This window comes from Heloderma suspectum, chromosome 1, assembly GCF_057233095.1.
Source record: "Heloderma suspectum isolate Gila_16-S chromosome 1, 16-S_ref, whole genome shotgun sequence".
NCBI classification, from domain to species: Eukaryota; Metazoa; Chordata; class Lepidosauria; order Squamata; family Helodermatidae; genus Heloderma; species Heloderma suspectum.
Window position 1 is genome coordinate 172,275,279 of NC_139458.1, and position 23,896 is coordinate 172,299,174.

Sequence of the window (23,896 nt, forward strand, 5' to 3'; positions counted from 1 at the left end):
TTGGGAAACGAGAAAGCAGTTCACCATTAGGGAAAGGTTGTGGGTGCAGGAGGAGAGAATGAAATACCACACTGCCAGGAGAGATGCTACTGATGTGTGTTTTGAATTTGGAATTTTTTTATGAAAACTGCTAAGAGTAAAACCAAGCTCCTGATGAACTAATACATGAACTATAATACCAAGAATTCTTTGTAACCCACTCTGTTGATTTTATTTTGTTATGAAAAATTCTTAAATAACATTTATGTGTATATTTTTTCTTTAAAAAAACTTTCTGAAAAATTCTCCAGAAAATTCTCCTGTACAAATCAGAGCAATTCACATAGGGTAACTTGCCCTGGAAAAAAAATCAATTTTCTGATGCCCCAGAGAATGATCTAATTTAGCATGTTTATTTTACTTGTATTTAGTATATAACAAAACTTTTTAAAAGTATCCCATCTTAATTTTTTGTTTGTTTGTTTCAATACACAAGTATTTGACCTGAAACATTTGAGGGGAAAAATTAAACCCCACTTAATTTGATATAAATGTTATATTATGTAGAAATTGTATTGGGATACTTGTGAAATGTAAAGACAGAATGTACTTCCCTTAAATTTAAATGTATGAAAAAGTGATTACATTTATGAAAAACACACAAAGGTACTGAAAATTGTTGACACGCTTAAGAGCTCGATCCTATGCATATTTACATAGAAAAAAGTTCTACAACTCCCAGCATACCCTAGGCAGTATGGCTGGCTGGGCATGCTGGAAATTGTAGGACTTTTTTCTGTCTAAACATGCATAGGATTTCACCCTAATACACTTAGGAACTGAAAGGATTGTGCACGATATGCTGACGACCACTTATCTGTTTCAACTTTTACAACTTGCACTGTCGTTAAAAACCAGTACAATACATAACCATACCTGATTAACTGCCCATTGTTTTTATTCCCTTACCCCCTGCTTACAAGTCAATGATGTATATGTATTCTCACGTATTTTCTAAAGATAATTATCTGAAAAGCTAATTTCCACTTTGAAACTGCCAGGCATGCCTAGTATTATATTTGCAAAAGAGATCCATTCATTGTTACTAATGAACTTATGAAATGGAAAATTTTCAGCAGGAAAAGCAATGGAAAATTTCCCATCCTGAATCACAGTGAGTTACCATTTCCCAAGAAGGAATTCTGTTTATTGCCCTGGAGTTCCTATATTCCCTTCTACTAACTACATATTCCCTTGCCTGCTGCTAAGAAAGCAAAACTGTTGTCCTGCTTGCTGCAGTAAACCCCTAGTTGCTACATACAACTAGCAAACCTTGCCCTTTATTTTATTTATTGAAATATTTATACCCTGCTGTTTCTCTTCCAAAGAACCCTCAAGGTGGCTTAGTTAGATGAAATTAAATGGTCATAAATCAGTCATAATCTGTTGCCTTTCTTAGTGTTGTCACAACGTTTTCCTATTAGTATCTGGCAGTTGAGGACCACAGCGCCTTGTGCACAGGGCTTCCACCTCTTGACCAGGAAAGGAGGGCTAATAAGTAGAATCTTACCAATTTCTGTGCTGCTCCTTAAGTGGGCTTTCAGGCCCTAGTTCCTGTGGAGGGCCCTATATAAAATTCATGTCTCCTGGTTGTTTTGCTGCTGATCTACTGTGAATGTCGGGATTGGCTTGCTCTCTTCACCACAATTTTCCTTTCTCTTGACTTCCATTTTCCTTTGCTTAATCCTTGCCTTCTGCTGTGGATTATTTCCTTTGGTCTAGATAAGGTAATTGCCTCATTGTTAAAAGTCCCTTCATTGATGCTTAAGGTAGGCTTTGGTTACAAGTTCTATATAGCTTGGATGCTAAGAAGCACTCATGGAAGGGAGCTGGTGGAAGGGGACGTTCCTGTCCCCTATACCACCCCAGAAATCCTCTCCTGAGGGTTGGTAACCCCCCTCCGTAATGAGATGGGGTGTGCCTGGTGGTGCGAATTGCTTCAAATTACACTGATGGAAATTGCCTGCATTAATTTGAGGCCATTTCTCTCTCATCTCCTTAAGTATTATTTAGTATCCAAACACCTTGGGTTATGTTTGTATTTTTCAGCTTAAAGCCTAATCCTTGCAAGTGGCATCCCAAGGGTCACAGAGGCCTAGGATCCAGAATCCTTGGCATGATTCTGCCCTTGTTCATTTGTGTGTGTGTGTGTGTGTGTGTGTGTGTTTCACCCTTCATCACAGGTTTTTCGATGGCAAGCCCTTCCTATGTTGCATGTACATACAGAATCTGGTAATTTGTTGTTTTCCAGTAGCATATAGGATAGCTGCCTTTTGATAGGAAGGTAAACTTTAAAGGATTGAATCCAGTGCTGTGTTTCCTCTGGATTTCCCCTCCCTCAGTGCCCTGCATGCCCCTAAAATTCATTCTGGATGGCTGGGAAACCCTTCAGAGCAGATTTTTGGGTGGCATAGAGAGCTTCAGAGGGAGGAGGGAGGAAGAAAGCCTTTCTGTGCTAGCAGACTTCTGCTAGTGTGATATTGGATCTAATTCAAAAGCTCCTTAGTGCAGTCTGCCACATCTGATTTGTTGTTGGTTTTTGCACATTTCAGGAGATACTAGATATTTGTTGAAAAAATCGAAGATGGCATAACTGTGTATGAGATTATGGGGAGGAAGAAGCAAAAAGTCTCATTTAAAAACTGGATTTCAGTAGCACTCATCACCTCACCCAGTTTTGTTTTACTTTCCTTCTTACTCTTTATTTTTAAAACAATGTATACTGCCCTTCAACACAAATTCCAGGGTTGATCACAATCCCCACCCCAAGAAGATAATAAAATATTGTAAAAAGCCAACAATAAATAGAATAAAAAGGAGTAATAAAACAACAGGATAAAAAAAATCTTAAGCCTTATAGTGTCTGGGTTTTGATGTGATGTAGCAACTTCTGATCAGAGGTTGAATATGCAAAATGGCCATGGAATGTGCCTTGCACACAGCGCAGCAAACTGTGAGAGAATTAACCCATCATTTGCCACTATTACGTGCGAACAAAGTCTTTGCCTAGTGCTGAAAAGACATTAAAGTAGATGACAAGTGAGCCTCCCTCAGCAGAGAATTCAATAAATGGGATACCACAACCAAAAAGGGCCTTTTCCTAGTCACCTCCCTCACCTTACCTGAGATAGCATGGGAGACTAGAGAAGGACCTCTGAAGATGAAGTCAGTGCATTGCTAGGTTGATATTGCTTATTGGACCCTTCTTACATGATTGAGAAAGTCTGCAGGTTTTTTTATGTCATTATGGAATGAAAGCAATCAGTTACCCTTGACTGCCTGTAATAAGAGGAAGGGGGCAGAATCTCAGTTTTTTGACAGTCAAGATGCATTCTGGGACTGAACTTAAGAGAAGGGCGGGGGTTCACTATTTGTGTAATCCTCTTTATTTTTGAAATAAAGTTTAATCAAATAACATTGTTGATTCTCAAAATAGCAAACATTCCAAAATGCAGATCTTGATTTTGGGATGCATATTTATATAGCTTGGGAAGATGGGTGAATGCAAGCTATGGCACATAATCAGCAAAGTTTGATTTGTTGCTGCTTATTAAATTAACAACTACCCTAAAACTATGGTTCTTAAGCTTTAAGAAGGGCCTGTTTCCAAAGGCTATTGTTAGGAGAGGTTAGAGCTTGTCCTTTCCTCTCTCCTCTTCAAGTTTGCAGTTAGCCAAGGATGTGGAGACCTGTTTTTCTTGAAGTTGTTCCCTCCTTTTCTTCTTTGTGGTCTCTGTACAGTCTCTCATGTGGCTGTGTGCCTGTGCAGAACAACACTCATAATCTAGAGTTAAGCCAGTGAAACATTTTGGCACGCAGGCCTGCCCTCAAGGTACAGGCGCATATCCAAAGAGTCATGGCGACCACCTTCCTGCCCAGTTCTGATGACTGGAGATGAGGCTTTATCTTCCACCCTGATCTAGTGAGGCCCATTAGAATAAGGTTAGAGAAACCCCACAGTAAACCATTGCCTTTCAAAGTGGTATGGAACTGGAAGTGCATAATCTTGGACAATACTGGTCAGCTGCATTCCATGGAATATTGATGAAGTGGATAAGCAGCCTTTATATTGAACATGGTTACCTTGGGAAATCATAGAATAGCAGGGTTGGAAGGGGCCTACAAGACCATCGAGTCCAACCCCCTGCTCAGTGCAGGAATCTAAGTCAGAGCATCCCTGACAGATGGCTGTCCAGCCTCCTCTTGAATGCCTCCAGTGTGGGAGAGCCCACCACCTCCCTAGGGAATTGGTTCCATTTTCGTATTGTTCTAACAGTCAGGAAGTTTCTCCTGATGTTCAGCCGGAATCTGGCTTCCTGTAACTTGAGCCCATGATTCTGTATCCTGCATTCTGGGATGACCAAGAAGAGATCCTGGCCTTCCTTTCGTGACAGCATCCTCTTGATCTAGAGGGCTGTTCAGGTGGAGCAAAAGTTGGTGTACACAACCCAGAGCATGTGCATAAGACCTGATGCTTGCACTAAGATTTTGTGTGTTTTGCATTTGCCTTTTTTGCAGCCACATCACATTGTTGGCTCATACTCAGCTTGTGATCTACAACAGTTCCAAGATCCTTCTCGCTTGTAGTGTTGTTGAGCCAAGTATGCCCCATCTTGTAACTGTGCATTTGGTTTCTTTTTCCTCGGTGCAGAACTTGGCATTTGTCCCCATTAAATTTCATTCTGTTGTTTTCTGCCCAGCGCTCCACTCTAACAAGGTCACTTTGAATTTTGTTTCTGTCTTCCAAAGGTATTAGCTATCCCACCAAATTTTGTGTCATCTGCAAATTTTATCAGCATCCCCTGCACCTCCTCCAAGTCATTAATTTAATAAAAATGTTGAAGAGCACTGGGCCCAGGACTGAGCCCTGCAGTACCCCACTCGTTACCTCTCCCCAGTTTGAGAAGGTCCCATTGATAAGCAGTCTTTGAGTCCAATGCTGTAAGCAACTGTGGATCCACCTGATCGTTGTTTCATCTAGCCCACGTTGAGCTAGTTTGCTCATCAGGATATCATGGGGCACTTTGTCGAAAGCTTTGCTGAAGTCAAGGTATATGATGTCCACAGCATTCCCACAGTCCACAAGGGAGGTTACTTGATCAAAATGAGATCAGATTCATCTGGCAGGATTTGTTCTTGACAAATCCATGTTGGCTTTGAGTAATCACTGCATTGTTTTCAAGGTGCTTCCAGATGGATTGCTTTATCATCTGCTCCAGAATTTACCCAGGGATTGATGTCAGACTGACTGGTGTGTAGTTCTCAGGTTCCTCCTTTTGACCCTTTTTGAAGATGGGGACAACATCAGCCCTCCTCCAGTCATCTGGCACTTCCCCCGTCCTCCATGATTTCTCAAAGAGAATAGACAGCAGTTCTGAGAGTTCTTCTGCCAGTTCCTTTATTACTCTAGGGTGCAGTTCATCTGGCCCTGGAGATTTGAACTCATTCAAAGTAATAATGTGTTCTTTGACCATGTGCCTATCTATCTCAAGCTGCAATCCTGCCCCTTCAGCCTGTACTTTGCCTTTGCCAGGGGGTCATAGACTCTCTTTTGGGAGAAGACTAAGCCAAAGTAGGAATTGAGCACTTCTGCCTTTTCTTTGTCATCTGTTACCATGTTGCCATCCTTATTTAATAGGTGAACCACCATTTCTTTCTTCTCTCTTTTACTATACATGTATCTGAAGAAAGCCTTTTTGTTGCTTTTTTTGTGAAGCCACATTGGCTTCTTCTGTTGTCTTCCACCTTTTTTTCTTGTTGGAATTGTTTGTAATTGTGCCTTGAGAATTTCCTTTTTAAAAAACTCCCACCCATCTTGGACTCCTTTTCTCATTAGAGTCACTTGCCATCGGACTTTACTTATCATTGTTCTGAGTTTATTAAAATCAGCTTTCCTAAAATCCCGGGTTTGGCTTCACTCAGCTTTTGCTTCCGTTAGAACCATGAACTCAAGTATAACATGGTTGCTTTCCCCCAGAGTTCCAGTAACTGCTACTTTATCCACTAAGTCATCTCTGTTGATTAGGATCAAGTCAAGGATAGCCGATCCTCTAGTTCCTTCCTCTACTTCCTGTAGGAGGAAGTTATCCGCAACACAAGTCAGGAATTTCTTGGAGGGCCATGTTTTGCAGAATGTGTCTCCCAACAAATATTGTGGAAATTGAGGTCCCCCATTACTACTACATCATGCTTCCTTGAAACATTGGCTATTTGCTTTTCAAAAGTTTCATCCTCGTCGTCTTGATTATGTGGCCGGTAATAGACTCCGACCACCATGTTCCTTTTATTCTTTGCTCCGTTTATTTTAAACCAGATGCTCTCGATGGGGCTACCAAGCTCATCGTCCTGTATTTCTGCATAGAGATACGTATTTTTCACATATAGTGCAACCCCACCTCCCTTTCTGTTCCTCCTGTTTTTTTTGAACAAGGTATATCTTTCAATTGCTGTATTCCAGTCATGGGAGTCATCCCACCAAGTCTCAGTTGACGTATCAAGTCATAATTTCCCTCCTGTATTAAGAGTTCAAGTTCGTTCTGTTTGTTTCCCATACTCTGGGCATTAGTATATAGATATCGAAGACCATGTGCTTCATGGTATTATTTATAAGCACCGATTGTAAATACAGTTCCACTGTACTATTTAAGCAAGAGTGCCTTTTTGCAATCCAAAGTTGGTGGACGAACGTATCATATATTGACATGAACATAAGTAGCTCCTTTTGAAAACTGTCTACCAAAGGGGTTATATGTGCTTTCCTTGTGAAATGTCAGAACTTATAAGGGTTTAAAATGGATTTGTCTCTTGGAGTTTAAGAGACACTTCTGTGGTTTGCTAGACATCATTCAAATTACAACCTTTATGCCTCTTCCTTAGGTCACACAAATAATTAGATTGAATCTGATTGTTGCGTGACTAATGCTAATTTTGAGCTTTATGGTGGTTGGTGTAATTAACACTTTACAAGGTAATTAGACTAGAGATTGATTCATTCCTTTCTCTAAAACACACACACACACACACGCGAAGCCTTCGACTTTTAAGGCTGTGCTTTTAAAAACTGATCTCTACAATGTTACTTTATTTTAAAAAATGGAATTTTTGGAGGTTGTTCTTTTATTTATTATTCAAGTACTTAAATAGTGGTTTAGGATGCAATCATATGCCTGTTTAGACAGAAGAAAGTTCTACAGCTTCCATGCTGGCTGGGGAATGCTGGGAGTTGTAGAACTTTTTTTCTTCTAAACATGCATAGGATTGGACCCTTAAGCATCTTTCAATCTGTTCTGGATCTAAACCTTTGTCTTCTTATCTGACTGCAGGTTCACTTGATTTGTTGTGGTGGTGGTGGGGGGTGTACATTCTTACAATAGCTGTTTTTAAACTAGCTATGGACCTCTGTACTGATCCTGAACTTCCCTACTGATAGTCCTACATTCTTGCCACTCTACTCACTGTTGCTTCTTTGCTGTGTTCCCTCCATATACCTTGCCACAGAGGTTCTGTGTTACTCTTAAGAAGTGAAGCACATACGCCTTTCCTAAGGCTTTTAGGGTCCCAGTGAGTCACCGCTTTGGCATCTACCTTTCATGTCTATGGATCTTAGGCTGCATCTTACTTAGCATCGTTTGCTTCATGTCTGTTGGACTCCACACCATCTCTTTAATAAGGGATTATCTAATTCAGCTAATTGCTGGCAGTGCAATATAGCTAGTGCTTCCTTTAAACACATGTTTTGGCAATGTCCAGTAGTTGCTTCTTTTTGTGGGGAGGTTCTTACGCAATTTTTTTTGTATTGGAACAGCCTTTAATATTTACTGATTTACACACTCTTTTAAAGTATTTACCTGCTCCATGAAAATTAACAAATGGTCAGCATACATGGATTTTCTGCACCCTTTTCACAGCTAAAAGACTAATATTACAACATTGGAAGGATAAACACCTATAATGCAATGGATCGAGGACGTTATATCACTTTCAATATTGGAAAGGGTAGCATATAAACGTCACCTTCAAATGTATACTTATTTGGACGCTTGGTCCATGTTTCTTACAGCCCATGTATAATTGCTACAAAGTTGTATGCATTTCATACAAATCCACATATGTATATTTTTTTAAAATGGGGAAAAATATTTTCAGGTATCGCAGGCGCTGTGTTGGGAACTCCTGGGTTAGAAGGTATTGATTTTAAGTAGTGTAGCATATATTGAATTTTGGACCAGCAAATTCCTAATTCAAATCTCATCTCCACTGTAAATTCACAATAAGGTTCTGTGAGCAGCTGCATTTTTCAGCTGAAAATATTTGTGGGTGACAATTCAGCACAGCTCTATCTTATATATCAGGATTTAATTACATTATTTGACAGAGGGTCATGGGTTTAGTTTTAAGAGACTTAAAATGTTAATACTGGGCTGCTTCAGATGCAACAATAAGCCAGTGTCCATGCATGCTGTCTGATTGCTGACACTTGGCTCCTCCTGCGAGTGGGATTGACTAAACAAACCATGGGCCCTCCATCCAGGATTTGTTTATCATGATGACTGAAGTGGGAACTCTGAGTTGTTTCTCTTTGAGCAAGCCAGAGTCATAAACCAACAACAAGGATGGCTTATGACTGGTTTGTTTGGGGAAAGACAAGTTTGTGGTTTATATATCATGTTAAGCAACCAGAGATGGAAGGACTGTGGTTTGTTTAACCACTTCCAGGAGAAGCCAAGCAGGAGTGATTGGGCACCGTGCACCAGCACACTGCTTGATCCTGATAAGTCAGGGTTCTGGGAGCCCTAGCTTATAAAGCCCAAACTTGCCCACAGTCATTCCCTGTGTGATCTTTCCGTGTGTGGGCTAAGCACTTATACATGGAGTAATCCCCATACAGCTCAGCAAAGCCCTGTTTCTTCTCTCTCTGCTTAGGGTATGCTCAGGCAGTGCCCATGAATGGGAGGTCTGTATGTGCTTGCCATATCTGTATCCAGTCACCCTCTCAATTCGGTCAAGTTACATGAAAACCACTGTTAACCATGTTTACACAAATCACAGTTTGCTCTAAACCAGTATTTTTAATTGGGTTGAAAGCCTGTTAGTTTTTCCAGGCAGTGCTGGTGATTAAGGCAGTGGTAATGTAACCTTTGTCATTAAAGTTGGTAAAATTTGCTAGTGGTGGAAGATGCTGTGAGGGAAGGAAGCATGCAATCCATGAGTAAGGGATGGACCATGTTTGTTGGTTTTTGTTTTTATTATTTATAACTAATACCCAATAAGAGATGTTTTCTGGGCAACTGATAAATAAATACATTAAAATACAGTATAAACAACAAACTTTTAAAACTAAAACACAATTAAAACACAGGATTTTACACTGAGGCTTTTAAACTAAAGTTATTTAAAAGACCTGGGTGAATTTTTTTAAGTATTCATGTGTCGCTGAGAAGACCATAAAGATGGCTCCAGCCAAGCCTCTCTGGGGTGGCTATTTAAGAACCAGGGTGCCACCATTGAAAAGGCCTTCTCCCTAGTGATAACCCACCTCACATCATTTTTGTGGGCACTTGGAGTAGAGCCTCTGAAGAAGATCTTAAGATTCAAAGAGGTAAATATGGGAGAAGACAGGCTTTCAGGTAACCAGGTTCCATGTTGTTTAGGCCCTTATTAGCATTTGAACCCTCATCTAGTCACTAGGAAAACCTAGCAAACATCGTTTTGAGGGTCTGTTTGGATCCCACACTGAATTCCAATACATTTGGGGGTATACAGTGCCCCACAATGCCGCTTTTTTGTTATTCATCATAATGAAGTGTGTGCAACAATATCAAAACACCCAGATCCAGAAAACACACAATCGCATAAGGTGGAATGTTTGTTTTGAATATATAATACCCCCACTCCCATTATTGCATATAGAGTAACCAATAACATTTCTGAATCTTCAAACATCAAATATTTTTATTTTCAATTAGAAACAGTAAAAACAGTTTTTTTGAACCAAAGATGGCAGAACAACACAACCTGGCATTAACTAGGAACAAACACATATGTCAATTTTGAACACTATCATTGTTTGTCTTCAGGGTCATTTTTCTATCCCATACACAAAATTGTCTCTGGTGAGGCAAATTTCTATTATGAAAAGCCATTGTTTGTACCAACCTACTGGCACAAAGAACACTTCACTTCAGTGATGCAGTTCTCCTTACAAACAAACCTCCCACAGCTGGTGCACTGTCTGGTGGCTTTTTTATCTACTGCTCGAGCACAGAAGTCATAGAATCATAGAATAGTAGGGTTGGAAGGGGCATACAAGGCCATTGAGTCCACCCCCCTGCTCAATGCAGGAATCCAAGTCAGAGCATCCCCGACAGATGGCTGTCTAGCCTCATCTTGAATGCCTCCAGTGTGGGAGAGCCCACCACCTCCCTAGGGAATTGGTTCCATTGTCATATTGTTCTAACAGTCAGGAAGTTTCTTCTGATGTTCAGCCGGAATCTGGCTTCCTGTAACTTGAGCCCATGATTCTGTATCCTGCATTCTGGGATGACCAAGAAGAGATCCTGGCCTTCCTCTCGTGACAGCATCCTCTTGATCTAGAGGGCTGTTCAGGTGGAGCAAAAGTTGGTGTACACAACCCAGAGCATGTGCATAAGACCTGATGCTTGCACTAAGATTTGGTGTGTCTTGCACTCTTTGCTTCACCTCTGGACGTATCAGTTATTTCCCAAGAGCTAGGAGGAACAGGTGCCTTCTCCGTTTTTGGCACTCTACTTTCCCACTGAGGAGAGGAGAGACCCACAACACATAGCTGGCTGTGGCTGCAAAGTCCAGCATATTTTTAAAAAGCACCATTGGCCACTTGTTAATTTTACGTTTACAAGTGTAGTTTCTCACAAGGTTGTCAAGGTTATTCACCCCACTCTTGGTGACATTGTAATGTGCAATTATATCTGGCATTTTGGACTCCCCACACAACACCATGATGCACTGAAGAGAGGAGAATGACAGCTTTCCCTTTTTAGGGGGAACATATAATACCAAAGTAGAGTCATGGTCAAAACCAAATAGTGATGATAGTGGGTCCCTGCTTGGATGTGGCTGCATCTTGGGTGGGATGTACTGTTTCTTCCTTCTCAGTGTGCCTACCTGTGTTAAGTCTCTGGTTATCAATGCTTCACCAAATTCAATACTTGTGAAGAAATTGCCCCCCACCACATTTCTCCCAGTGTGGAAATAGGCTCCCACATGTTTTGTCACCATGTTGAACCCAAGCTGGGTTTCCTGTAGTGCTTCAGGCTGCCTGCCTAGGTACACATCTCCCTTGAGAGGACAGGATGACCCAGCATTGCAGCACCACCACACCTTTGTGCCATATTTCCTGGTTTGCTTGTCATGTATTATTTAAATGGACATCGTTCTGTGAACTCCACCAGCCGCTCGTCAGCAATGAGATCTGTCCCTGGTGTGTACCACTTGGGTAGCTGCTCCACAAACGTGGTCCAGATATCCAGAAAGGCAGTGAGCTTGTCAGTAGCTCTATGAGTCTCTCTTGTTGCCTTATTATCAAACCTCATGAACCTTGTGATGTTACAAAATGGTGAAAGTTGCTCTGAAGTAGGTGTGCCCCAGAGTTGAATCCCAGCATTCATCCAAGGCTTTATAATGACCACGGTACACCCCCACCAGAAGCAATAGTCTGATGTACGCTTTCAGCTTGGTAATATCATGGTGCTTCCACTAATGCATTTTGGTAGGGTTGCTCTCATTCCATTCTCTGGTGACACACTCCACCTCTCTGTTTGTGTCACAGATTAAGAGGCTAAGAATGAGTTCCATGCAAAACAGCTCAAAGGTTTCAGAAATAGTATCTTTTCTGGCACACATCATTGGCCCTGGATGTTCATGCACAGTGTGTCTTTGGTGAACTGGCTGTGGAGTTGTGAGCCAGGTCCTCCTATTCCTGCCTTTCAAGGTACCTGCATTATGTTGTTCACCTTGGACAGCATCAGGTGAACATGATGCCAACCCACCTCCATATCATCCACCCCTTCTCAGTGCAACTGTTTTGTTCTCTGTTGCTAGCATCAGTCCATTGATCTTCTCAATTGGAGACTGATCTTTCCCCCAGCAGACTACAGTCAGCATAATAATGGATTTTAGATTTCAGTTTCTCCGTGTTTGGGTGAGAGAGGGATTTGCTCCTCTTCCTGGCATCCCAAACAGTCTAAGGTCACTTGTAGTTTAATCGGAAGGGCATAGGATATTTTGTTCCCCAATATGTCACATTGTGTGGGGTGCCAAAAGCATCCCAGTGGCAAAAATCCACAGACTTGGTGGAATATTTTATGTCCCAGGCATGTTTTGGTTTATAAAAAGAAAACTGTAAAAGGCAGGTGGCTGAAATTTGGGGAAATTGTTTATTACCATGCAGGTGACAATGTCCTAGAAGGACTAGATTGTACATTTACATATGTGTAAATTAAGCAACAAAATGTGAACCTGGGGAAGGAAAGCCCCCCATAATACAGGATGAGGGTTAAATTGGGCATGGAAAGGAACTGGGAGCCAGCACAGCTTACAAAGTACAGGCATACATGTGATAAAAGTTCCCAGTTCTCCTTAATAAACCTACAGCCCTATAAATAAACCAACAGCAGTTTCTGATCCATTTTTAAAAGCAGCCTCACATACAACGCATTGCAGTAGTGTAAATGGGAGATTGGCGCTTGGTGACTTTGGCTAAACTTTCTCTTTCTAGTTAAGGTTGCAGCTGATGTATCAGTTGAAGAGCTGATAAAAGGTGTTTTGAGCCACAAAGGTCACTTGAGCCTTTAATGACAATGTGAGCCTATTCACCCGGGTGAATTTATTTATTTATTTATTGCATTTACACCCCGCTTTTTTTCCTCTTGCAAGGAACCCAAGGCGGCTTACAGTATCCTCCTCCTCTCCATTTTATCCTCACAACAACAACCCTGTGAGGTGGGTTGGGCTGAGAGTGTGTGACTGGCCCAAAGTCACCCAGTGAGCTTCCATGGCCAAGTGGGGACTAGAACCCGGATCTCCCAGCTCCTAGTCCAACACGCTTGCCACTACACCACACTGGCTCTCCGTGAATGAGCAACTGACCATCCTTATTTGTGTCTTGTCTTTATTGAGTCACAGTTCGTTTGCTCTCGTGTTATGTCTGCGCCGACCCTTGCTTCATTGTCATGACAATTTTGTCCAGACTTCCAACCAAATACAGTTACATATCTTAGGTCATTACATTTAGATTCAGCTAAAGGTTCAAATTCTTTTACTACAAACCCCATTTACTTGGTATATTTAGTTCTTTTTCAGTTACATGGGATTTTAGAATTTATTGTTTTTGATACCCAAAGGGGCGTAGAGATTGAACACATTTATGAATAAATGTCAGGGCAGCTGACAACAGTCTTAGCTGATGGGTAAGTAGGTACATATGGGAAAAGATATTCTTTAAGGTACTGAGGTCTCAAGAAGGGTTTTATAGGTCAAGCAGACCTATAAAACGTAGACCTGGAAAAGAATTGGAACCCACTAATGACCTGAAATCAGAACTTTTCCTCAACACTTCATGATATTAGCCCAATCCCATACATGTTTATTCATGACTAAGGCCCACTGAACTCAATATAACTTCTAGAAGAGTGTACACGTGATCATAATCCAATGTGTACCTGATAAATGGAAGAATACCTGGTTTTCTTTTTACCAGTTATCTCTGGGGAAAAAATATAATCAAAAACATGGAACGACATTGATTATTGAACAGCCAATTGGATCTGGATTGTATACTTACTTAATGCTTTAATGCTTTAAGACTTAAGTGTGGTTTGTTGGTAAATTCTAATACTTGTTTTTTGTCTTTTATTATAAAACTGGTATATATTCTATAATTTTCTTGAGAAAGGGTAAAAAGGAAATCAGTAATTTGTGAGATCCAGCGTTTGGCATGTTTGCCCAAAGCACTTGAAACAACGCTCTCAAGAAAGTCACTTGGGCCACAATCCTATGCACGTTTAGGCAGGAAAAAGGTCCTGCAACTTCCAACATGCTATCTATCTATCTATCTATCTATCTATCTATCTATCTTTATTTAATTTCTTAAGTGCTGCATAGATAGAATCTCTCAAGGTCAACAGTGAGCAACGTGTTGCCCTCCAGATGTCTTGGCCTGTAACTCCCATCATCCCTCATCATTGACTGTGCAGGCTAGGGCTAATGAAAGTTTTAGGCCAGAACATCTGGAGGACCATATGTTCCCCACCCCTGCTCTAGGTGTTATACTGAATAAAGCACAGTAAGATACAGTAAAATCCACAATTGGTTAAAAACCAGCATAGATAAAAGTTCAGCAAACACATTGCATAATGCCATAAATATACTATAGATTATTTATTGCATTTTCTATACTGCCGAATAGCTGAAGCTCTCCACAAAAATTACAAAAGCTAAAGACAGCCAAGAGGAACAGGAGTTAATCTACAGGAACTCAAATGCAGATATTTAAAAGCCTGAAATAACAGAAAGATCTTGGCCTCATGCTGTAAAGAGAGTAACATAGGCTCCAGATGGGATTCTTTATGGAGAGCATCCCAAAGTCAGGGGATCACCCCTGAGAAAAGCCTCTCTCATGGCTACCCTCTGAGTTTCTGACTGAGAGGGCACACAGAGTTTCCATTCTACAGATTGGTAAGAGAGTGTGTATGACCTATGTTCTGTTTGCACATAACAACAGCTCATGGGTTAAACCATGGGCTGTCAGGAACAAGCAGGAGAGAGAGCTTTTAATCAACAATTTACAACTGGCTCATTCTTAGGTTGCTGAGTGTGACATCCAAGTGTGACCAATGAGTTGTTTAGGGACTAAGCAACCCAGAGGTTAATCCAACAACAAACTGTGAGTAAAAAGCAGAAATATACAGTCACAATATGTGTATTGACTAAGTCAAACACATACTTTCATCTTGAGGAATCCTTGAAAGAGATGGCGCATCTTTGTGATTCATCTGAAGCTTGGTATAGACAGATGTCACAAATTAATAGTTCTCCTTGCTGTAATTTTTCTTAATCTAAGTTACGTAAGGGAAGTGTATGCTATTCGTCATAACTTAAAATACATACAAGGATTCCCATAAAATAATTTTGAAGTAAAGCTTTTAATTAGTTTGAATATAACATTTAAGCCATTCTAAGTGCACTTTATTGAATCTTTTTTCCTACTCAGTTATTTCAGTTCAGCTGCTTTTGGCTGTTAGAAAAACTTTCAGATATATATACTGCATCTAAAATTAACCTGGCATATTTTTAACGTTTTGCTTACTAAATATAAGCCAAATAAACATTTTCCAGAAAACCCACCACCATCCAAGTGACAGGCTCCTTTTATCCATATTATTGATATTAAACATAGTTTGGTTTCTATCATTTTGTTACTTGTGTTGTGGAACTCACTATGGTATACCTGTCATTAATTTAATCATGTCTGAACAACTCTGTCAGGTTGGTTAGCTTGAAATATAATTACTTTCCCAAGGTTACCCAATAAGCTTCATGACTGAGCAGGAGTTTGTATCCAGGTCTCCCTTGGCCTTATGGTAGTGGAGAAACAAATATGTGCATTTGTAGAGGATCTTTAAGCATGGTGTGAGTGTCACTGCTTACGTAGCTTAACTCTGGTCTTAAACGACCAGAGTTTTAAATCACTGAATTCCCCTACATTTTTAAAAGGAAGTTTATAAAATGTGAATATATCCTTAATGTGAGGCATGATCCTTGCATATCCTTTTCCCGCTACACAAAAAGTAAGAACAAGGATTGGGGCCCTTGTGTTCCATCTCTGCTTTCAGAAATGTGGTATGAGGCCTTAATCCTTCTGCTCAGACCACCTATGCATTCTGTCCCCACCCCTCCCAAATTTTCTGCAGGTCTGACTGCATGTTACTTTAAAGATGTAGCTAGTTTACTATTTTTTACTCAAAAGTAAGCTCATGGGACTTCATATGGATCAGAACCCTAGAGTTGTGGGTAGGGAGCTATGCCTGCAATTTACATTACAACTGTGTGCCTTTTTGGCAATGTAAATTGTAGGCATGGGGGACCTGATTCAGATTGCAGACCTCAGGGGGGAATGAAAGTCTCCCAGTGCCTGATGCTAGGGTACCACTCTGTGTGGTAACATGTTCACTACCTTGTGAGGTCACATTCCATAACTAAAGGAATGGGCATTTCACATAGAAACCGTCTTTAATAGAATGTTTCTGAAAACCTTGGAGTGCTGAGTCTGCCTGACATAACTTCAGCAACAGTTGTTACCAGAGGCTTTAATGGGGGCAGAAAAACCTTAATAACTTTTGAACTGCTGCTCAGAATTTCACCAAACCAGTTAAAGGCACACCTTCTCGACAAGCAAGAAAAACTTTCATCAGTAGTTTTCATCAAGATTGGGAAGAACTGTATGATACGTTGAGCCGCAGATTGGAGTAAAAAGGACAAATGTGTCAATTGACAACACTTTTAAGCTTTCTGCGCCTTTGTTATCAGATGAGTTTGAAATTTTGCACATTTGTAGACCTCATCAAGTCGATCATGAATACAAAGTTTCAAATTATTAGCTAGCTCAACACCTGTCATTTCTATAAGCAGTAGAATTTTCAGGCTTATAATGCTGGAAGCTTTTTTTGCCTGACTCACCTTAACTAAAGGGGCACTCCTGTGCCCCTTTAGTACATGTACACTAGCACTCCCCAACCTGGTGCCCTCCAGATGTTTTGGATAACATCTAGTCTTCCTGAACCTTGACCATGCTGGCTGGGGCTGATGGGAGTTGAAGTCAGCTGGAGTGCACCACATTGGGAAAAGCTGATCTACACACTCTCTTCTGACTCAGAGGTCTGCATTTCTTAGTGGCTATCACTACACGAAAAAAAAACTTTGGGTTCTTGCATTGCCAGTGGGCTTTGCCTCATGTGGAAAACAACTAGCCTTAAGCTTACAGTTTTTACAAAATGAAGCGTTCAGTCCAAGAGCAGCTAGGCTATATTGGCACTGCTAAATAAATTGGATGCCATTCTTTCGAAAGATAAAATGTACATATTTAAATTGGAATTAGGTGGGCCATCCCAATGCCAGTATTCTTCTACTGAACACGCTATTACAACAATCTGCGGTGCTGATTGCATAGGTGAGGTATGCATGTGGTGTACTTGTGGTGGACGGTCTTTTAGTTGTCAAAAGGGCATAGAGAATCCATTTACGCTGACCATTCCTTAATTTCCAAGAAGCGGGTAGGTAATTAAAAGAGCATGTACTTGTGGCACAATGCAGGTTGCACAAATTGGTTGTACATTGGTAGTAATCTGACATGATGTTGACCCAGTAGTGCAGATATAGATTTAGAGGCAACATGCCATTTGAATGGTTTCACCAACTGATATTGTAATTTGAAAGAGGGGGAGGGGGGAGTTATTTGAAGGTCCACTTCCCAAGTATTTGAACATGAAGAGTAAAATGAATTGGTAATTGATGTGTGATGGAACAATAGATGTCTGCTAGAGGATTAGGGGATAGAAGTACAGATAAATCGATAAGGGAGCAATCCTAAGTGTGGTTGTGGGGGAAAATGGTGTCGTGCTGACTCAGTCTGGCCAGGACATGTGTGTGTATGAGCTTACCTTTTTTTCTCTACAGCATTTGCCTTTTTACTTTTCTTCCCATTGATTTCAATGGGAGGGATAATGCTTATTCCGGCTGATAAAAACAAAGGGTGATCCTGGGACATTGTTGGGGAAATGGAGGGGCTTTCACCTAGAATATCCAAAACTGCCTCCAGAACATGCTGATTTGGGCCTAGTGCCAGCGAGAACCCCAACAGCAGCAGATCTACAGCTGTGGAGCCTCTTGCAGGCATAACAGGCCTCCAGGTGGATGTGCCCCTCCACAGGCAGAGCTTCTCTCCACCCCTGGCTGTGTGCCTTCATCCCATCCTGATCCCATCCTTGAACAGCTTCCAAGGGGGTCATTCACCGCTCTGTAAACTCTTTTTATTTGTCTCTATTGTTTTGTAGAATTTTGCATCTGTTGAGGTAGGTAGATCAGAAATAATTCAATACCTGATGAGTTTCTGTAAAACTTTGTTGCTGTAGGCAGTATTCAGCAGTGCTGTTGTGCTAGAGGGAATGATTACTAGCACAAAAGTAAGCTAGTGCTCAGTACAACAACTGGAAACTAGCTCAAATGAGCATTTCTGAAACAGAGCAAGTCAACAGAGCTTGTGGAAGGGAGCTCCACTAACCTGTCTCATTCTGGAATTGCTAGTTTGACCTAGTTTCTGGAATTGACTTTAGTGAGTACTTGCTTCCCATTGTGCTAGTGTTCATTCCCACTTGAACAACCTGATTAGTACTGGCAAACTGCCAGCATTGGATACTGTCCTATATATTCTGTAGGGATTTCTAATCTTTGTTTGGGAGCTAATTCACTGTGGCCATGTTATAATTCTCAAAGTTCCTTGCTTTAACCTCTGGCTTCGTTGCCTAGGGTCAAGTACACATTCCTCTCTATCTAATAAGCTCCAAAAGAGAGAGATTGCATGGTTTGTAGGTCTTTTTGCTGGTATCCAAGTGCTGCTTCATACAAAATTAATGTTCTACAAAGGTATCACCTAAGTGTAGGAAATTTTGTGTGCACTGTTGCATGTGACCAATACACGTCTGCTTTTGTGTGTGTGTATATCTTGGAATCCTCTGCGCTGTGTGTGTAACAAAACATACATGTATTGGCCATACATGACATGCTACACACAGAGTATCTATAAACATTCCTATAAGAAACTGATATGTAGGAAACTTACCTTGTGTGAAGTAGCCCTAAATGTGTGATGTATATAGCTAATAAAGATTAAAAAGAAATTATGGCAAGTTGTATGAGTGATTGAAAAATCCTCTTTTATACACATAGGTATTTATTAATTGTGATATAAAAGTTCAGGTGTGATGAAGCAGATGTAATCAGTTTTAAAGTAAACTTTGGAATTAATATAGTTAGTTTAATTTTCCTTAAAACTGAACTGGAATCTTTGTGTTCTATATAAAGAGAGAGATCTGATCCTCATTGTAGATTTTAAAAACGTAGTCAGTTGTGATGCTTGGCATGCTGATTAAGTTCTAAGTTCTGCAAGTTTTTTTTCAATCCTTTTAACTGTTAGCATATGTCTGATTTGATCTTTTTCGGTTGTTTTGTGGAAAGTGAGCAGAAGTCTCTGTTCTGCCCATCCTTCACACATCTAGAAAGTATTCATAAAATATCTTCCCCTTTTCTTTGCCAAATATCTTCTCACTACAGCTGCCATGTTAAAAAAAAAATCAGAGTACTTAGCCCACAAAGATGTTTACCAGTCTGCCTGCCCACACGTACTTATATTATTCATTTGTGGTTTTAAAGAAGGGGGTATGGGGACAGTTTCTATAAAGCTTTCCAGCCTGTTGCCTGGAGGATACTCTTACTTGGCAAGGCAGCTGGGAGATTAGAACTAGCATTTTCTAAAGTTGTATGTTTTTTTTTCACTGTAACCTGTTGCTTCAGTGAAGCAAGGCCAGGCAAGACTTTCTTTGGAATATATCACGGCTTAATAAAAATTAGCTTTATAATTTTAAGGAGAAGCAGTGTTTCTTTGTCTATTGAAATATCCCACTATCTTGAAATCAAGTGTTCTCCAAATCTTAATAATTTTCAGCATGGTGAAGAAGGATGTTCGTTGCTGTTAGAAAAATATGCTAGCTGTTTTTCCATAGTACAGTAATGACTTATAAACGATTACCTTCCTCTTTTTAGGAACACCATTTGCAAAGAGCTATCTCAGCACAGCAAGTCTTCAGAGAAAAGAAAGAGAACATGGTTATTCCAGTTCCTGAAGCAGAAAGCAACGTCAACTATTACAGTCGCCTATACAAAGGAGAGTTTAAACAGCCAAAACAGTTCATTCATATTCAACGTAAGTTCATTGGTACTACTTTCTATTTTGCATTAACTGTTAAAGCCACTTGAGTGGCTGCTGAGAAAATATACGCTGCTGTACTTTCATTACATTCTTCAACCTGAAGTTTTCTAACTTTTTGAGAGATGTAGAAAGATAGTTTGGGAGAAGGGCAGTCTTCTATATTTGTTTTGAAGATGAGATTCAAGAAGGCTGTTATATATTTCACATAATGATAGAAACAGTTTGGTTGCTTATTGCTGAGGGCAAAAGTGCTACGGTACACTGAAAAGTGCAAAAATATTTTCTGCTATTCAGAAAATTGCTATTTGCTATTGATGCTAGCCAGGTCCAGACAGATGTCTAGTGTAACCTGCCTGAGTCCTTCTTTGGTCCTTTTTCAGGTCTCCTGTTTTCAGCAGTGAGACAGATGGGAACTAGGGATATTGTCCTTTTTGTTGTTGGACCTTGGCTCTGGAATGCTCTCCCCAAGGAAGTTCACTGGCAATATATCTGATCATTTTTCAGCACCATATAAAGACCTTTTTATTTGCCTAGGTCTTTTAGATATCTAAAATCTGTTCTAGTGCTGGCACTTTTTGTTGCTCTGCTGTAGGTTTTTTTTTAATTGTATCATCCTGTGTGTGTTACTGTCAACTTTGATACTGCTAGCCATCCATCTGAGAAAAGTGGGAGGCCTGAATCCAAACCTTCTCCCTTAGTGGGAGCAAAGAGTGTATCTAGATTGAGCCCCATTTCCCCAAAGAAAGAGGTCTGTGTTCTTCAGTGTATGCTATTGTGCTTGTGATTAGAAAAATCTGTTGAGGATGAGTGTTGTCATGCTATTAAGCATGATAGTTAAAATTGAACTTCCTTATTTAGAGGCAGTATATCTCTGATTGCCAGCTGGGGGGGATGAACATAATAGCAGTTTTCATTATGCCCTTTCTGTGAGCTTCCCAGGAGATTGGCTTGCTATTGTTGCATCAGAATATGTTCTGATGCCCTAGCTAGAGAGATCCAATTTAGCATGTTTATTTTACTTGTATTTATTAAGTAGCAACGAAAAAAAAGTACCCATGTTAATTTTTTGTCCCAGTACACACGTACATGACCTGAAATACTTGAGGGAACAAATTAAAATACTTAATGTTATTTAAATGTTATATTATGTAAAAAAAAAATTATTGGAATACTTGTAAAAATTTGAAGACAGTTACCATGCACTTCCCTTACATAGTTTAAATTTAAGAAAAAAACAAAAGTATTGAAAACTGTTGACACATAAGTCACAGGTTAATCATATGAACAATACGTTAGCCCATAACAACCCATAGTGTCCAGCTTCACATGTCACAGCAACCTATGATCAGGCCAATCTGTGATTATGCAAAATGAGAGCAGCCCACATGTGGCATGCAACCCAGCAAATTGTGGGCTAATTAACCCATGATGTGCTGCAGTTACGTGCAAACTGGGTCGCTAATTAATTTTAGCAACCCAAAGAAATGTGCTTGATATACTGACAACCACTCATCTATTTCAACAGAGTTCAGCTCTCTTCACTAAGGTTGTTGAGCCACCTTCAGTTTGCTGTCACTATTTGTTCGTTCCATTTCACTTTGAGACATATGTCTCAATGGCATATATGTATGCTAGGGATAATCACCTGAAAAACATTAATTACAACTTTGAAACTGCCAAGTTTGACTAGTGCTGTATTTGCAATTGGCGCATACACATTTTACTAGATGTTACTAGTGAACGTCTGAAATTGAGAATTTTCCACAGAAAAAAACAAAGGAAAATTTTGCTCCATATCACTGATTGGAGTACTTTCCTAGTGAGCATCCCTGAAGGCAGAAAGTGATTGTCAGTGACACAATGGCAAAAGGTAAAAAATTCACAGTGATGAAAAGAATCGTTATGAAGGAATTCCACTACATATTTCAAGCCTCATTTCCTCATCAGGGAATAATTTTTTTTTGAACAAGGTGGCACTTTGTAGAATGTACATATGCCCAGAGAGCAAGTCTGTCTTTGTATACAAATTATTCCACTGAGTAACACCTTATGTTTGAATGTGCATCAAGATCCTGTCTTAACTATTGCTTATTTGTCATTCTGGATTTTTGTCTCTGTCATATTGTTTGTCTTTAGCTCTCTTTTATATCTTCAAAATTGCATGGACTGCTAGTTCGTTGCAAGATATTCAACAGTTCTGGACAAGTGCATGGTTTGAGGGGCTAGCATACTGTAATCTGTGTATGAGATAATACATTTGTTACTAAAGAAAAGTATCTTCATAGAATTGAGAGTGGCCTTGACTGTTACCTCATTCAGGCTTCTGGAGGGACAGATCTCCTAGCATTAAATCATAGGCTTGGTACCTCGATATTTGAGGGCGCGCCTCTCCCTATATATACCTGCTAGAGGACTGAGATCTGTTGGAGGGGCCCTCCTCTGCATCCCACCAGTGCAAGACATACGCTATGGTGAGCCATGGAAGAGGGCCTTCTCTGCTGTGGCACCCCGGTTTTGGAATGCCCTCCCCTTCGAGGCCTGATTGGCACAACATTGGTTTCATTTCAGCGCCAAGTAAAAACGTGGCTTTTTACCAAAGCTTTTGAGGGCTAAACACATTCCCTAAAGTAGCACACCGTTTTAACTGTTTTAAGGTTTTAGATTTTAATTGGTATTACTTTGTTTAATAGTTTAATTTGTTTTTAGCTGTTTAAATTAATTATTGTTTTATACTGTTTACAATTATTTTATCTGTATGCCACCCTGAGATCTTAATGGTATAGGGCAGGATACAAGTGTGTGTGCGTGTGTTTAAAGGTGCTAATCTAGCCTTAAAAAGGGCGGTGGGAGGGGGGAGAACTGTCATAGAAGGGAAATTCCACATCCTGTTTATACCATTATCCAGCTATTCCGTGAGGTTAGAAAAACTTTCTAAATATCTACTCTTGTTTTGCTACAAATTGAATTGGCTTTGGTAAATACAATTTGAATTGGCACTGTTCACATTACAGTGAATGGGTCCACCTACATTTTTTAGATGGCTCTAGAGCAAGGCTAAACAACTTGTGGCTCTCCAGAAGTTTTGGTCTACAACTCCCATCTGGAGGGCCATAAGTTTCCCACCTCTGCTTGGGGGGGGGTGTGTGATTTGGTTAAAATTGTGGGGAGGTCAGGAGTTGGGCTTGTGAATTTCATTACGCTGTCCAGCTACCATTAGTTTACTGAGTGTTTTATGGCATTAAGATATAATGTCTCACCACCTATTGTGTGGTAGGGCCAAGGAAAACTTACCTCTTTTATTAGGGGGAAATTGTTTCAGGTTGTGCCATGCTCCATAGCTTGTTTCTTGAGTAGCCAAAATATGATTTTCCCTTCCTTTGTAGGATGTAGTATAGTGTGTTCACTTGCTTGAATAATCTGTAGCCATATTTTCTGTAGGTGTCTTTCAATAGTGCAGATGCTCTGTGCTTTGTGGCACACTGATCTTGATTTTCTATGGTGGCGGTTGAAGAGGAGGCAACTTGCTAGTAAACCAGTTTTGTCTTTTGGGAGCAAAGCCTAGTTGACATTGTATTTCTTTCCAGCTGACTGATGTTCATATATATCTGTCCATTTTAGCATGGCATTTTAATTTTATTTCCTTTGTGTTTCAGCCTTCAATCTGGACAATGAGCAACCTGATTATGATATGGACTCAGAAGATGAGACGTTATTAAATAGGCTCAATCGGAAGATGGAAATCAAACCACTGCAGTTTGAAATTATGATAGACAGGCTTGAAAAAGCTAGTTCTAATCAGGTATTATGCTTTCCCAATAAAAAAAATTCTGCAGATTTTGC

General features: G+C 40.2%; 1 protein-coding gene across 1 annotated transcript in view; it reads left to right on the forward strand.

Moving 5' to 3' along the window:
• Window positions 1-23,896, forward strand: part of EPC2 (enhancer of polycomb 2) — a 62,618-nt gene that overhangs the window by 14,072 nt on the left and 24,650 nt on the right. Inside the window, exons 2-3 of the mRNA XM_084810282.1 lie at window positions 19,891-20,050; window positions 23,710-23,855. Coding sequence (XP_084666408.1) covers window positions 19,891-20,050; window positions 23,710-23,855 — 306 coding nt within the window. The remainder of the gene's footprint in view (window positions 1-19,890; window positions 20,051-23,709; window positions 23,856-23,896) is intronic.